The sequence below is a fragment of the Parasteatoda tepidariorum genome, chromosome 8 (genome assembly GCF_043381705.1).
Source record: "Parasteatoda tepidariorum isolate YZ-2023 chromosome 8, CAS_Ptep_4.0, whole genome shotgun sequence".
NCBI classification, from domain to species: Eukaryota; Metazoa; Arthropoda; class Arachnida; order Araneae; family Theridiidae; genus Parasteatoda; species Parasteatoda tepidariorum.
Genome location: NC_092211.1, coordinates 74,444,156 through 74,462,626, shown reverse-complemented (window position 1 = coordinate 74,462,626; position 18,471 = coordinate 74,444,156). Strand labels below are relative to the sequence as shown.

Here is an 18,471-nt window from a genome sequence, read left to right as displayed (position 1 = left end):
AGTAAATGGTGACTGATGCACGTTAAATCTGTCGAGTCTCAAAGTCCTCCATGTTCCCACAACAAATCAATACCTCTGGGGGTACTGATCCAGGAGTTTCCTTGTCTTCTGGATTAGTTCAAAATTACAAGGCTACGGAGTTGAACGTTAGTAGTCGTAAACCCATGAAGTTGGGTCGGCTGTTCAACGACGGTTATAAAATAAAATTAAAAAAAATAATTTTCACCAAACGATTTGGTGATGAATTTTGATAAAATTAACGATAAAATATGGTTTTATTACCATGCTGTTTGGTAATAAACGTGGTAAAATTTACAGAAAAATTTATAATTTTACCAGACTTTTTTTCTTTGTGTGATTTTACCACGTATTTGCATTACCCCAGAGGGAGGATTGGAGTATCAAATACTTTTCTAGTTTTAAAAATCATTATTTTTTTAAATAACAAGGTAATTGACTTTTTCATTTTTATGAGAAAATCTTTTTAATCGTATTCTTTAAATTTTTTGTTTGGGCATATGGTTTAATAATTTTTTCAGTAGCTTTTAGGCCATTCAGTATCTATGTTTATCGTTTTGTCAAGTTAAATTAAACTCTATGTGTATACACTGTAAAAAAAAACTCGGTAAATCTTTAACCAGTATTTGGTGCGAAGTTTCTTATTATCCCAAAGTTTAGTTAAATGAAAGATCATTTTATTTCAGTTGCACCATAAATTGTGAAGTATGATCGAGAAATGCTTCCACGGTGCAACTGACTGCACCAAAATTTGGTAAAAGACACAAAACTTTGACGGTGACTGTAAACTAAACGGTATTTGTTCACGACGCCATGTTTTATTTACAACTCGGTCTCGGTGTATCGGGACGACTAATGCATGTTGTTTCAAGTTTCTACATATTTAGTTAGGTAAATGGCTTATTTGTATGAATTAAAGTTCTTTTTTTATGTTGCCTTTTTAAATTTGGTTAACGGTATAAAATGGTTAGAGGTATGTCATAAAATAATTTCTCACGGTAAATAGTTTTGTTACGGTAAATAGCTATACCCTGACCTTTAAAAATACCTAATAATGATGCAACCTTCCTATGCTTTTGTAAAAGAAAAAAAATGAAAATGTATTTTGTTTCTTCAAAACACCTCTTTTTGGTGCGAGCTTTTACTGATATTTGGAACTTGTAAAAATACCAAAATATGGTAAAATTGAATTCCATTTTATGTAGCCAGCAAATGAATACTAATTTTTGGTGCAATGAGGTTCGGAATTTTTAATAGTGTATCAAATATGTTCAAAACTCATTTTTGAAAAAATCATCAGTTAGAATTAATGAAGTCAATCGTACAAAACATAAAATATATTCAGGGCTATTATTTTATTTAAATTAAATCGTGGGAAAAAAACGCTTTTTCCATAACTCCTTTCAAAAGTAAAAGAATATAAGAACATTATATAAAGAAGATTATTGCATTGGTGGGAAATAAATTACGGATATTCTAACTCTTTTTATCATAAAGTAAATTAAATCATCCATCACTAATCTGAGATCTACAATTTTTATTTTATTTAAAACGCTTATCATACCTTCTTTAAGAATGGATTTAAAAAAATCATTATTTCCTTCATTTTTATCATTTCTGTTTGCAGAAATTTAATACTTTTTTCCGATTAAAAGTGCCGCAAATAAAAACCAGGAAATATGGAATAATAATCTCTCATTTTAAAGAAAGTATTTTTATAATTTACTTTGTTTTTAAAATAGATGCATATTTTTTCTTGAGATCATGTTCTCAAATAGTTGTCTTCTGCTCTTTGAGAAATGATATCATATTATTTATAATATTAATTAATTATGTTAATTAATTGCATTAATTAATTACATTATTATTATATTATTAATAATATTAATTAATTAGATTTTTTAATTTCAATTCAATTCGTTATTCAATTTGATTTAATTTCTATAATAAACAATTAAACTATTAACTAATTCATTGAAAATGAATTAGTTAATTTTTAATTCACTTTAAAATTAAATCACACACAGTTTGTACAAGCTGGTTTATAAAAGTCTTTTAATCCTTATTTTGTAGTTAAATAAAATGAGTTTTATGCTGATTTCATACTTTTTTCTTTAAGTATTTACCGTAAAGTAATTAAATAGTCTCTTAAATTTTGAAATGTCATTTGAGTCATTTAATTAATACAATTTTATGTGGTTGATCAATAATCTAAAAATATTTGAATCACAGTTAAACTCCTACACAAATAATAAAAACAGTTCATTTTACAAGGTTATGGAAATTTAAATTTAAGAGAAAATTATATTTATATATTTTTTAATTTTAAAACGGTTAGTTCTAATTGTTTTTATACTCAATCGCCTAAAAAATCATTTTAGTTTAATTCAAATTTATTCAAAAAATATATTGAGAAAAACTTTTTATATACAATAGCTTATAAATATTCATAATGTAAATTGTATTTTTCCTTGTCAAAGATGCGGAAATTATAATTTCAAAACGATAAATATACATAAAATAACAACATGTTAAATTATATGTGTAAATGCTCGAAGACACGACAATTTTTTTTTCTTTAATAGCCTCTATCACGATCAAATCACGCGCTACTTTTCAAATAAAAATAAAAAAAAGTTTTTCTTAGAATTTGATAGACAGATAAGTGATGTGCTAGCTTGCAGCTCTAATCAATCAAATATAAGTTTTGCCATTAAATTGATTCATTTAATATTAGTTTATAAGTTAAAAATGTGATATTTTCAGTTCGAGGAAATGAAGACAACTTATGCAAGCCACCTGACCAGTAACATCAGCGCCAGCTGGTTGTTAATTAACAAGATGGCTCTTTTATGTTACAGCTGTTCGACTTGTTCTTTTGTCTGTTTCTTTTCGTTAAAAAAGGAAAATTAATAGCTCAATTCTTTTGTTTTGTTAAGATTTATTGTATAATTAATGTTAATTCATTAATAACGATTAAGATATTTAGATCGTAAGAATAAGTATATTCTTAAGATTTGAATATCTTTTCATCGTCATGTCACTTGGACAATTTTCGAACAAAATTTCGTCTTGATTTAAAAGTTACCATTAAGAAAATCATGAGTTTTTATAATTAATATTTAAATAAACATTTAAAAAAATCAAGAACTCCCTAGCCGAGTTTCCTGTGTTTTGACACTACTTATCACTTAGAGCTATCGCCTTACGTTTAAAATAATGTTGATATCTTAAACATGTTAAGATTGTCATCAAATAATAGTTAGGGCGTCAACCTTTCAGTGACTTTCTTAAGAGGAACATCTAGAAAATTGTTGTGGTTAGTTTCTAACATGACCTATAAAACGTATTTTACAGATATTAATCTTTTCTAAAGCGTCCGTGTTCTCACTTTCAAAAATTATAATACTTTATATCTCATCGGCGGCTTTCGCTTCGATTAAAAAAAAAATCCGGCTTCAAACCAAGTGATAAAATTTAGAATTAGAATAGAGTTGAATAGAATAGAATAGAATTAGAAACTTCGAATAGATAGTTATTCAATTAAATTACAACAATCGTTTAACTACGTGTATATTTTTTTATTAATGTAAAAACACAGTATCTTTTTAAATAAACTGATTTTGTACAATCTCTTATCGCATATTTCATATTGTAAATAGTTTTACTATTGTAAATAGTTCTCACTTTCAAAAATTATAATAATTTAAAATAATACTTCATATCTTTTCGGTGGCTTTCGCTCCGATTTAAAAAAAAAATCCGGATTTAAACCAAGTGATAAAATTCAGAATTAGAATAGAATAGAATAGAATAGAATAGAATAGAATAGAATTAGAAACTTAGAATTGATAGAAACTTCGATTAACTTGCAAGAATCGTTTAACTGCGTGTATATTTTTTTTATTAATATACAAACACAGAATATTTTTAAATAAACTGATTTTGTACAATCTCTTATCGCATGTTTCATATTGTTAATAGTTTTACAATTATTAATAGTTCTCTTACATATTGTAAATAGTTCTCACTTTCAAAAATTATAGTAATTTAAAATAATACTTCATATCTTTTCGGCTTCTTTCGCTCCGATTTAAAAAAAAAATCCGGCTTTAAACCAAGTGATAAAATTCAGAATTAGAATAGAATTGAATTAGAAACTTAGAATAGATAGAAACTTCGATTAAATTACGAGAATCGTTTAACTGCGAGTATATTTTTTTATTAATATACAAACACAGAATATTTTCAAATAAACTGATTTTGTACAATCTCTTATCGCATGTTTCATATTGTAAATAGTTTTACTATTGTAAATAGTTTTCTTACATATTGTAAATAGTTCTCACTTTCAAAATGTATAGTAACTTAAAATAATACTTCATATCTTATCGGCGGCTTTCGCCCCGATAAAAAACAAGCCGGTTTTAAACCAAGTGATAAAATTTAGAATTAGAATAGAATAGAATAGAATTAGAAACTTATAATAGACAAATTAAATTACAAAAATCGTTTAACTACGTGTATATTTTTTCATTTTATATTTATCATCTTTTTAAATAAACTGATTTTGTCCAATCTTGCATCGTATGTTTCAAACTGTAAATAGTTTTACAATTGTATACGGTTTTACTATTATATCTGTTTTACTACTGCACATAATGCAGTAAAATAAAGTAACATTTTATTTATACTAAATATTAAAAAAAAAAAAAATTCTATTGCAGTCAGTTTCAACACAGTTATTAACTTGGAAAATGCTGTAACCAATTCCTTACAATATATTTAAAGTGATATTTTGAAAACAATTAAGGAAAGCAGAAATTTGCTCAATTTTACCCAGCTCTTAAAAACTTTACGGCACAATTTTCAGGTCTGATATATTTGTTTCTATTGTTATTATGCTGCTTACACAACAAAACAAACATAATGAATTTTCGAAAGTATGCCAAATGCTCCTAATTGATGCTATATTTAATTATCAATGTATACGAATAGTTTTTTTTTATTTTTTACATTCGATATTTTTACACATAAAAGACTTTTTTACTTAGTTTTATAGTTTGAAAATGGAAGAAAATCGAAATTAAAAGAAAATTTTTTAACGTGATGCTATTTATAGCAACTTATAAGACATTAAATTATTTTTAAAAATTTATTTAATTATCAATGCGTGCGAATAGCTTTTTTTTAAAAAAATTCGATATTTTTACGCATAAAAGGCTTTTTTACTTAGTTTTATAGTTTAAAAATAGAAAAAAATCGAAATTAAAAGAAAATGTTTTAACGTGATGTTATTTATAGCAACTTATAAAACATTAAATTAATTTTAAAAAATTTATTTAAGCTTTTTTTGTCAATTCAACACTTAACTAAACAATTTTTAATGTAAATTGGTATTTATTGTAATTTAATTTGCAGGAAAATTTAAAAAAAAAAATTGAAACGAAACCCGCGCTTCTTTTTTACAACTTCTTGATATTTTGTTTACACCTTTTCGCCCATCGGTTTGCAAATTGAAATCTATTCTTTTTTTTAATGATAATAACAGTGTGAAAATACCGGAACTTAGTTCTATTTCGTGACAAATATTGACAACATCGTTTCGCTTGAATAAAAATCTTTTTTTTTTTTTTAAATTTTTCTTTTATGTCTCAGAAAATAGCCACATAAATATTTATAAATACCCTATTTTTGTTTACACGTTTTTATTCATTATTTATTTTAGATTTATATATTTTATATTTTTTTTAAATTTATATTTTTTAAACAGTATTTAAGTTTATTTTATAATTTTAGGTTTACTTAAGCAATATGTTTTATAATATGAAAATTAATTATTTTATGTTGATGAATTACACCTTAATTCGAGTAAGAGAATTTGAAAGAAATAAATTAAATTAAATAAAAAATATGTCAACTGTTTTTTTCTTTCCTTCTTTCTTTTTTTTTACAAGAGAAAAAGATAATGCATATTGCATTTCTTATTGACCGATTATTTTATAGTTTGATAACACGCTTCTTACATTATATCTTTTACATTGTTTACTTTTCTTTTAATTGAATTAAAAATAATCATAATTTTAAAATGCGTGCTAAAAACTGCATGTAACGAAGGAAATACAAAAAATTTGAGAATTGAAATTTCAAACATATTACATAATAAGTTATCTATATTATTTTTTATATAATTTAAAAAAATTCCAAACATACATATATTTTTTAATATTAGTTTCATTGTTTGATTATTGGAATAGTCTCTATATTGCACAAAATATTGCTTATATTGTTTGATAATTGGAGGAGTAATTGGATATGGCGTAAATATTGGTTTCAATGTTTGATAATTGGAATAGTCTCTATATAGCGCTTAATATTGGTTTTATTGTTTGAAAATTGTAATAGCCGCTTCATAGCACAAATTATAGGTTTGATTGTGTAATAATTGGAATCTATAAGGCCCTTAATATTGTTTTTAGTGTTTAAAAATTGTAATAGTCACTCCATAGCACTAATTATTTGTTTGTTTGTTTAATAATTAGAATAGTTTCTATATACTACTTAATATTGTTTTTAGTGTTTGAAAATAGCAATAGTCACTCTATAGCACTAATTATTTGTTTGATAATTGGAATAGTCTATATACAGCACTTAATATTGGTTTTATTGCTTGAAAATTTTAATATTGTTGTTGTTGGTTTTATTATATATTGTTGGTTTTATTGTTTGAAAATTGTAATTGTAATAGTTTGAAAATTGTAATTGTTTTTAAATCTGCGCGAATTGAAATATCTATTGACTAATTAACACCCTTATATGTCACCCTTATATACTCAAGTTTGAGCCGCGCTGGCTCAGAGGATAGAGCGTTCGCCTTCCCATGAGGTGAACCGGGTTCGATACCCAGCGATAACTTGTCGATAACCACAGTGCTGACGTGAAATATCCTCAGTGGTAGACGGATCATAGGTTAGAGTCCCCTTACTGTCAGGTTAACCGTGGGAGGTTTTCGTGGTCTTCCTCTCCATATAACGCAAATGCGGGTTAGTCTCATCAAAAAGTTTTTCACGATGGCAAATTCCTCCCAATACTTGATCCAGGAGTTCCTTTGTCTTCTGGATTGCGTTCAATATTACAAGGCATTAGAATTGAACATTAGCAGTCGTAAAACCAAAACTGTTCAACGACGGTTATAAAATAAAAAGTACTCAATCTTAAAAAAATTAACACGCTTTTTTGAAAAATATCGTCTATAATGAACGAATTTTCTAAATCACATTCCAATTTTGCAATTAAATTGCTGCTTTTGAATAAAATAATACATTTGACATGCCATTTCCAAATTATTATCCAACAACTGATCGTAAGTTGTGCGAAATTTGCACAGCTTAAAATCTATGGTCATAGAATATTTTCCAAAAATTATTTAGATGTGTTTAAATATATCTATACTAGATATATCTTATATATGACTGATAGATTAGATGATAAATAAAACATATCTACATATCGAATTGCTTTTTACAAATTATTCTACTAATAATTTGTAAAAATTTTCAATGTGCTTCTTATATGTCACAATAATTATATGATATACTAGCTAAATACCCGTTCTTCTTCCGTGGAGGGGGGGGAAGCATCAACTAATCAGTATTGAACACCACAAACTCATACGCGAAACTTTCAGACTAATACCAACACAAATAATAAAGTTAAAATGATTCCAATTTTTTTAAATTTATTATTATCAGGGGTCTGTTTAGAAGAAATTTTGGTCCGTTAACGGACGCTTCACAGAATATATTTTGATAAAAACGACGCTTCACAAAATAATTTATCTTTTAATCGGACCCTTCACAAATCTGATTATCCTCATTCTTGTTTTGTTAATAGAATAAATCCTTCTCGGGGGGAGGAAGAAAGAAGGTTCGAGACAAACTAAGTTTCCCTAAGTTTAAATTCCAATTGTAGTATTCTAAGAAAATATTTCTACTTTTGCAAACATCGTGTGCGCATTCTTATAATAATTAAATTATTATTCTTTTGTAAATAAATAATTGATCAATTTATATTTATTTATAAAATTAATTAATAGACTATTATGAAAAAAATTAATTAAAAATTAATTTCTAGCAATGTTTTAAATAAAATATTATAAATTTAGGAATTGTTTAACTTTACTTAATGCGTAACACATTAAAATTGATACATTACTAAGTTGTGTTATTTAAAATATGTCAATTGAAATTATTAAAAATGTGAGTGATTTTGTTTCCATTATTCGTCCGAATTGAATATTCTGTGTTGAGCAGCGTAGGCTAAATGAAGAATATTTGTATGTTGCATCTCTAATTTAGTATCAGCAATTGTTGAGCAAAATCTTGTATCTATTTACAATTTAAGAACTTCTTTAAAAGGTTTTTAGCAATTTTTGCAATAACAGGACCCTGGTTGGAAGAATGTTACTTAACGCTTATTTTATATTCACAAATTATGAATAGTTTTTCACAATTTTACAAGAACAGAAACTTTCACAAAATGTCTGGNATCATCCATCACTAATCTGAGATCTACAATTTTTATTTTATTTAAAACGCTTATCAATACCTTCTTTAAGAATGGATTTAAAAAATTCCTTATTTCCTTTATTTTTATCATTTCTGTTTGCTGAAATTTAATACTTTTTTCCGATTAAAAGAGCCGCAAATAAAAACCAGGAAATATGGAAGAATAATTTCTCATTTTAAAGATAGTATTTTTATAATTTACTTTGTTTTTAAAATAGATAAATATTTTTTCTTGAGATCATGTTCTTAAATTGCCGACCGGCCTGTGTAGGGGGCAGGGAACTGTTCTTGCATCAGAAATGTTCCGGGTTCGAATCCTGGGCAAGCCAAGGATGTTCTTTCCTTCGCTGTACTATCTGTCCTAACTGTGGGAGCGACGTTGGCCCAACTAATATGGTGCCCCTGAAAGAGAGGCCAACAAAATCGCCCTGTATATGCCTGAATTGACGGATGTTAACACAGGTGGGCATTGGAAAAAAAAAATCTTCTGAAATAGTTATCTTCTGCTCTTTGAGAAATGATATCATACTATTAATTAATTACATTAATTAATTATATTAATTAATTTGATTTTTTAATTTCAATGCAATTCTTCAACCAATTTAATTAAATTTATATAATAAACCATTAAATTTTAATGAATTAGTTTATTTTTAATTCATTTTTAAATTAAATCCCACACAATTTGTACAAGCAAAAATCTTTTAATCCTTACTTTGTAATTAAATAAAATGAGTTTTATGCTGATTTCATACTTTTTCCTTTAAGTATTTACCGTAAAGTAATTAAATCATCTCTTAAATTTTGAAATGTCATTTGAGTCATTTAATTAATACAATTTTATGTGGTTGATCAATAATCTAAAAATATTTGAATCACAGTTAAACTCCTACACAAATAATAAAAACAGTTCATTTTACAAGGTTATGGAAATTTAAATTTAAGAGAAAATTATATTTATATATTTTTTAATTTTAAAACGGTTAGTTCTAATTGTTTTTATACTCAATCGCCTAAAAAATCATTTTAGTTTAATTCAAATTTATTCAAAAAATATATTGAGAAAAACTTTTTATATACAATAGCTTATAAATATTCATAATGTAAATTGTATTTTTCCTTGTCAAAGATGCGGAAATTATAATTTCAAAACGATAAATATACATAAAATAACAACATGTTAAATTATATGTGTAAATGCTCGAAGACACGACAATTTTTTTTTCTTTAATAGCCTCTATCACGATCAAATCACGCGCTACTTTTCAAATAAAAATAAAAAAAAGTTTTTCTTAGAATTTGATAGACAGATAAGTGATGTGCTAGCTTGCAGCTCTAATCAATCAAATATAAGTTTTGCCATTAAATTGATTCATTTAATATTAGTTTATAAGTTAAAAATGTGATATTTTCAGTTCGAGGAAATGAAGACAACTTATGCAAGCCACCTGACCAGTAACATCAGCGCCAGCTGGTTGTTAATTAACAAGATGGCTCTTTTATGTTACAGCTGTTCGACTTGTTCTTTTGTCTGCTTCTTTTCGTTAAAAAAGGAAAATTAATAGCTCAATTCTTTTGTTTTGTTAAGATTTATTGTATAATTAATATTAATTCATTAATAACGATTAAGATATTTAGATCGTAAGAATAAGTATATTCTTAAGATTTGAATATCGTCATGTCACTTGGACAATTTTCAAACAAAATTTCGTCTTGATTTAAAAGTTACCATTTAGAAAATCATGAGTTTTTATAATTAATATTTAAATAAACATTTAAAAAAATCAAGAACTCCCTAGCCGAGTTTCCTGTGTTTTGACACTACTTATCACTTAGAGCTATCGCCTTACGTTTAAAATAATGTTGATATCTTAAACATGTTAAGATTGTCATCAAATAATAGTTAGGGCGTCAACCTTTCAGTGACTTTCTTATGAGGAACATCTAGAAAATTGTTGTGGTTAGTTTCTAACATGACCTATAAAACGTTTTTTACAGATATTAATCTTTTCTAAAGCGTCCGTGTTCTCACTTTCAAAAATTATAGTAATTTAAAATAATACTTCATATCTTTTCGGCGGCTTTCGCTCCGATTTAAAAAAAAATCCGGATTTAAACCAAGTGATAAAATTCAGAATTAGAATAGAATAGAATAGAATGTAAATAGTTCTCTTACATATTGTAAATAGTTCTCACTTTCAAAAATTATAGTAATTTAAAATAATACTACATATCTTTTCGGCGGCTTTCGCTCCGATTTAAAAACAAATCCGGCTTTAAATCAAGTGATAAAATTCAGAATTAGAATAGAATAGAATAGAATAGGATTAGGAACTTAATATAGATAGAAACTTCGATTAAATTACAAGAATCGTTTAACTGCGAGTATATTTTTTTATTAATATACAAACACAGCATCTTTTCAAATAAACTAATTTTGTACAATCTCTTATCGTATGTTTCATATTGTAAATAATTTTACTATTGTAAGTAGTTTTCTTACATATTGTAAATAGTTCTCACTTTCAAAATGTATAGTAACTTAAAATAATACTTCATATCTTATCGGCGGCTTTCGCCCCGATAAAAAACAAGTCGGTTTTAAACCAAGTGATAAAATTTAGAATTAGAATAGAATAGAATAGAATTAGAAACTTAGAATAGACAAACTAAATTACAAAAATCGTTTAACTACGTGTATATTTTTTCATTTTATATTTATCATCTTTTTAAATAAACTGATTTTGTCCAATCTTGCATCGTATGTTTTGTATTGTAAATAGTTTTACTATTGTATACGGTTTTACTATTGTATCTGTTTTACTACTGCACATAATGCAGTAAAATAAAGTAACATTTTATTTCTACTAAATATTTAAAAAAAATTTTATTGCAGTCAGTTTCAACATAGTTATTAACTTGGAAGATGCTGCAACCAATTCCTTAAAATATTTAAAGTGATATTTTGAAAACAATTAGGGTAAGTGGAAATTTGTTCAATTTTACCAACGCTTAAAAACTTTACGGCACAATTTTCAGGTCTGATACATTTGTTTTAATAGTTATTATGCTGGTCAAACAACAAAAACAAAACAAACAAAATGAATTTTCGAAAGTTTGCCAAATATTCCTAATGGATGCTATATTTAATTATCAATGTATACGAATATTTTTTTTTTCAAAAATTCAATATTTTTACGCATAACAGGCTTTTTTACTTTATACTTTAAAAATAGAAAAAAATCGATATTAAAAGAAAAAATTTTAACGTGATGAAAATAAAAGAAAATTTTTCAACGTAACGTTATAGCAACCTATAAAATATTAAATTAATTATAAAAAATTTATTAAAACTTTTTTCGTCAATTCAAGACTTAACTAAACAATTTTTTATACAAATTGGCATTTATTGCAATTTAATTTGCAAGAAAATTGAAAAAAAACCTGCGCTTCTTTTTTGCAACCTCTTGATATTTTGTTTACACCTTTTCGCCCATTAGTTTGCAAATTGAAATCTATTTTTTTTTTTTAATGTTAATAACAGTGTGAAAATACCGGAACTTAGTTCTATTTCGTGACAAATATTGACAACAATGTTTCGCTTGAATAAGAATCTTTTTTTTCTTTTTGAATTTTTCTTTTATGTCTCAGACTTATGAAAATAGCCATAGAAATATTTATAAATATCCTATTTTTGTTTACACGTTTTTTTATTATTTATTTTAGATTTATAAATTTTCTATTCCTTTAAAATTTATATTTTTTAAACAGTATTTAAATTTATTCTATAATTTTATGTTTTCTTAAGTAATATGTTTTATTAATATAGAAGTAACCTTGATTCGAGTAAGAAAGTTTGAAATAAATAAATAAAATAAAATAAAAATTATGTCAACTGTTTCTTTTCTTCTTTTTTTTTTTTTTGCAAGAGAAAAAGATAATACCTACTGCATTTTTTATTGACTTATTATTTTATAGTTTGATATAGTTTTATAGTTTATAGTTGCTTCTTAAATTATATCTTTTACATTGTTTACTTTACTTTTAATTGATTTAAAAATAATCATAATTTTAAAATGCGTGCTAAAAACTGCATGTAATACAAGAAAATTTACGAATTGAAATTTCAAACATATTACATAATACGTTATATATATTATTTTTTGTTTAATTTAAAAAAATTCCAAACATACATATATTTTTTAATATTAGTTTCATTGTTTGATTCTTGGAATAGTCTCGATATAGCACAAAATATTGTTTGATAATTGGAGGAGTAAGTGGATATGGCGCAAATATTGGTTTCAATGTTTGATAATTGGAATAGTCTCTATATAGCACTTAATTTTTTTTTCTATTGTGTGAAAATTGTAATAGTCTCTATATAGCACTAAATTATAGGTTCGATTGTTTGATTATTGGAATAGTCCCTATATAGCATATAGTATTGGTTTTATTGTTTGAAAATTGTAATTGTCACTTTATAGCACTAATTATAGGTTTGATTGTTTAATAATTGGAGTAGTCTATATACAGCACTTAATATTGATTTTGGTGCTTGAAAATGTTAATATTGTTGTTGTTGGTTTTATAATATATTGTTGGTTTACATATTGTTGATTTTATTGTTTGAAAATTGTAATTGTTTTTGAATCTGCGTGAATTGAAATATCTATTGACTAATTAATACCCTTATATATCTATTTTTTTCTTCTCAGTACTTTTTCTTCTCTCTTTTTAACAGTACTCAAGTTTGAGCCTCGATGGCTCAGAGGATAGAGCGTTCGCCTTCCCATGAGGTGAACCGGGTTCAATTCCCAGCGATAACTTGTCAATACGAATTCCGCATCCGGCTTACACCGACCACAATCCTGACGTGAAATATCCTCAGTGGTAGACGGATGATGGGTTAGAGTCCTCTTGCTGTCGGGTTAACCGTGCAAGGTTTTCGTGGTCTTCTCTCCATGTAACGCAAATGCGGGTTAGTTGCATCAAAAAGTTTTCCACGAAGGCAAATTTCTCCCTATACTTGGTCCAGGAGTTCCCTTGTCTTCTGAATTGGGTTCAAAATTACAAGGCTACGGAGTTGAACATTAGTAGTCGTAATGTAGTTGAACATTAGTAGTCGTTTCCTGGTTGCCTCACCTTGACTTTATCTATAGCAAAGTTACTAAATTTCAAGCTAAACTAAATAGAATCTCTGGGGTCGACTGGGGGATTGGCTCTGATGTTCGGAAATTCATCTACCTAAACAGCACTCAGAAACTTATCTTATATGGAGCAGAAATTTGGTTTTCCCAACAGGTAAGAATCATTAATAGATTGAAAAAAATGGAAAGAACTTCTTTACTATCTATCACTAAGGCATACAAGACTGCATCTACTGACTCTCTCCAAGTACTTGCTGGAACAATTCCTCTAGATATGGCAGTAAACATAGAAGCTCAACTTAATAATATTTTTCAACATGAAGAAGAACATATAATCTATAAACCAATACCTACACCTTATATTTATCATCCGGCTGAAGAAATTTTACTTAAATATCAACTGCATTTACCTACTTATAAAGGACTAGAATTATTTACAGATGGATCAAAAATATTAGTTAACAATGAGTTTAAGACAGGATGCGCTTTCGTGGCCTATCTGGAGGGAGAACCTGTTGAAAGAAAAACCTTTCGCATCTCTGATCACGTTTCCGTGTTTAAGGCTGAATTATGGGCCATTCTCCAGTCGATTCGTTGGCTTAAAGAACAAAGAATTACAGACAATATCTCAATTTATACGGATTCCCTGTCTAGCCTGCAAGCTTTGGAAAGCAGCAACTCTAAAGAGTATTTAGTCCACTTAATAAAACAAGAATTCACAAACAATATCGCTTTACATTGGATAAAAGCACATGCAGGCCATAAGGGCAACGAAGAAGCTGATAGGTTAGCCAAATTAGCCTGTGAGAGATCAACGGTCGACCTGTTTGAAGATCCTAGCAGGCGGACTGCAAGAAAAACTTTGGAACGCGAAAAATTGATTGAATGGCAGGAGAGATGGAGTGACAGCTTCACAAAGGGAAGGCACACATTCGAGCTCCTCCCGAAAGTTCAAACGAGGAAAATCATGGGGAATTTCTTTTTAAATCAATTCCTAACTAATCACGGCTGTCATGGACAACATCAAGCCAGGTTTTTTGGGGGAGCTCAGCTGTGCAGTACCTGTCAGCTTGTTGAGGATTGGGAACATATTTTAATCCAGTGTACAAATTTTAAGCACATTAGAGAGAAATTTTTTCATTCAAAAACCACCTACGAGTTTATAAAGCAGCATTGGTCAAACCCTAAAATAAAAAAGGGAATTGAGGAAATAATAAGAAAATTGTTTAGTAACAAGGCACCTCCCTGAATCCTGATGGCCTTTTGCTGCCTCTTGTTAGGAAAAATACACCTAAATCACGGCTTATTAACTTACCTGTTATGGTTTGATTATTACTTGAATTTTCTCTTAAAATGTTTTTTTTTTGGAGCTTTAGTCTCATGCTTTGTCAATCTCTGCCCTTATGTGATTCCTCATTTTGAAAATTTTAATCACTTGTGTTCCTAGAGTTTTTATATATGGTATATATATGTCCTTTCTGTTTAAAAAAAAAAAAAAATAATAATTACTGGAATTTGATAACTTTAGTACTGTTGTGCCAGCCATAATTATATTCTGAGTTACAAACATCCTTTATTTTCCATGTGAAATTGTTTCCTTTTATTAACTTTGCACCCCTACTGAAGATGCGACATCAATATCTCTTCTGATTGTTACTGTTTATTTTCTTTGTAGTGTTTGTTTCCGTAGTTTATTTCTAAGTAGCACCGTTTTCTGGATTTCATATTTAATATTCCACCTATTTGTTAAAACTCTAATTTGAAAATTTTGAATATGTTTGTTCATGTAATTGAACTGTTACGCTCACTTCGAACTTTCGGAGTGCCCCCGGATGCCCCCTTACGGGGGCGGGACGGGCTTAAGCTTGTTATTGGTAGTCGCAAACCCAAAATCGGGTCTGTTATTCAATGGCGGTTATAAAATAAAATAATAAGGAACTATTTNTCACTTCGAACTTTCGGAGTGCCCCCGGATGCCCCCTTACGGGGGCGGGACGGGCTTAAGCTTGTTATTAGTAGTCGTAAACCCAAAACTGTTCGACGATGGTTATAAAATAAAAAAGTACTCAAACTTAAAAAGTTGACACGCTTTTTTGAAAAAACGCTTCTATAATGAACGAATTTTCTAAGTCGCCTTCCAATTTTACATTTAAATTGTTGCTTTTGAATAAAATAATACATTTGACATTATATTTCCAAATTATTATTTAACAACTGATCGGAAGTTGTGCGAAATTTGCACAGCTTAAAATCTATGGTCATAGAATATTTTCAAAAAATTATTTTGATGTGTCTAAATGATATATCTATACTAGATATATCTTATATATGACTGATAGATTAGATGATAAATAAAACATATCTTCATATCTAAGTACTTTTTACAAACTATTCTAGTAATAATTTGTAAAAATTGTCTATGTGCGTCTCATATGTGACATAATTATATGATATACTAGCTGAATACCCGTTCTTCTCACGGGGTGAAAAAAGCATCGACTAATCAGTGTTAAACACCAAAGTCATGCGTTAAACTTTCAAACAAATACCAACGCAAATAATAAAGTTAAAATTATTCCAATTTTCTATTTATTTATAATTATTTGTTGCCCTTCTCGGTTGCTTCACTTTATTGGATTAAGCAAAAACACAGTTTTAGCACTCCATCCTCTCAAAATAAAGATTAACTGTATTCAGTATTATCTGGCATAATACTGTTGCTCATGGCCACTCTTAATATTTCAAATTTACCACAGTCGAGCTTATTTCTTTTCTACTTATCTATCTATATAATAATTGTATAATAAAAATGTACAGTAATTATGCAGCTGTATTCGGCACTAAATTTTTCTCTAAAATACGTTCTATAAGAGAATATTTGATACCTATTAATATTACACTAATTTCTCTGATGCCAGTAGTGCCCATAACTAAAACTGTTCATAATTGGTGCCAATAACAGCATGGCGACTTTTTATGGTTCCCCTTTAACGAATAAGTACATTTTCTCGATTAAGTTTTCTTTTCAGTTCTTAGCCTATTTTTTATTATCTCAATTTAGTAGTTATTACCAAAATTCAGTAAGCATCATTGACTTCAATAATAGTTGCAGATATTTTACGCTCTCTTAAGCGAAGCGGGTAACATTTCTCCTTTAATTTCGTCTTTTAATACATAATTTATTGTTTTACTTAAATTAATAATTTGCCAAAATTAATTATTGTTGCCATCAATAATAATATTGATGTTTTTTACGCTTATTCCACAACGAATTTAGTCACGTTTTTCTTCTAAATTCGTTTTTCCTTTCAAAACTTCTTTTTTTATTTCGATCACCACCGATTTTAGATTATTTAGTTTTATAAAAACACGTTTTAAAAAAATAACTATAAACAACATAAACACGTGGTTTCAGATAACCTTAGACATAATAATTTGGTGATGCAGTTTATTCGTGCTACCACGATCACGTGGATCATTCAGATAACCTGGCGTAAGAAATAAAATATAATTAGGTATAACAGAATATGCAAATAACTCTTTTGATTAAAGATAGACAGGGCTTCGTAATTTACTTATAATTTTACTCATTTAGGCTTCGTAATTCTAAAAATATCCTAATATATATATTTATCAAGTTAAGTGACCATTTAATGAAAATAAAAAGCTGTACGAACCTATTATACAAGCCAATACAGGTAGAGCTATTCCTAATATTAGTATAATTTTGGTTTTTCTTCCAGATGAAGTTTTAACAGGGTCATTAGGTACAAAAACATCAGCTGGTGCACCTCTACGACGAGAACCCCGTACCAAAGTTCTCCCGGATGCTGAAGACCCGGACAGCGTGGATGGCGGTCCGGGGTATCTGGAACTCCTCATCTGACACAATATGAGCTAAAATGCGAACTAAACCAATCCAATTGTATCACACACTAAAAACAAAGTCATAGTCAGAGTCACCAAGTCATAGTCTTCATCCCCGAATATTACTTATTACTAATAATCTTTGTTTGAGATGACCACTGATAAGTCGCGATTGAGTAGACTATCATCTTTGAAGTCGACTCTTCGAGCGCTAAACAACCTAATGCTTTGATTTTAGAGCGAGGCAGTGGTTTTTCTTTCTCAGTTTTATGTTTTCCTCGTTTACTGCTTATGATATTTTGTTCCGCCTTAGGCCTTCGCGTGTGACGGTAGAATGGTTAAGTGGGAAATTTGACTTTTTTCTTCTTTCTTTTAACCGGCTAACTTTTAAGGGACGTTTACTGGATATTCGGTTTTTTTAATGGGATATTCGTCTCGTTTCGCTGACCACGGAGGACGGAGTTTTTTGTGTGCATCGTTTATGTTTTTCTTTTAAAGGTGGGTTGTGATTGCTTTCTTTGATCATCCAAATCAGGATAAGTTAGGAAAAACTTTTAATATTTAGTTCAGATAAGTCCAATTCTCATTAGAACTTATTTTGTCGAGGAATTGATGAAAATTTCGTGAGATTCGGGATCATTATTAAAGGAATTTTCTTAATTAAGGGATAATGATGTTCAATATATATGTAGCACAATAAAAAAAGAGAAAAACGAAGAAAATTAAAAAGTTTTATTAACTGCGCATAAGCTGCAAGTATATGGAACTTATAAAATAAGCTAAATATTGAGAAAATGTGGAAATTAATAAAAAAAAATGACAAGAGAAGAAAATTATTAAAAATAATTTTTCAAAAGTGTTTAAAAAAA

The 18,471-nt window shown here is 27.9% G+C and overlaps 1 protein-coding gene across 1 annotated transcript in view; it reads right to left on the bottom strand.

Moving 5' to 3' along the window:
• The window catches only part of LOC107448603 (uncharacterized), a 38,486-nt gene extending 20,657 nt beyond the window's left edge, over positions 1-17,829 (bottom strand). The window contains exon 1 of the mRNA XM_016063865.3: positions 17,413-17,829. Coding sequence (XP_015919351.2) covers positions 17,413-17,617 — 205 coding nt within the window. The 5' untranslated portion in view covers positions 17,618-17,829. The remainder of the gene's footprint in view (positions 1-17,412) is intronic.
• Positions 17,830-18,471: the final 642 nt, after the last annotated feature.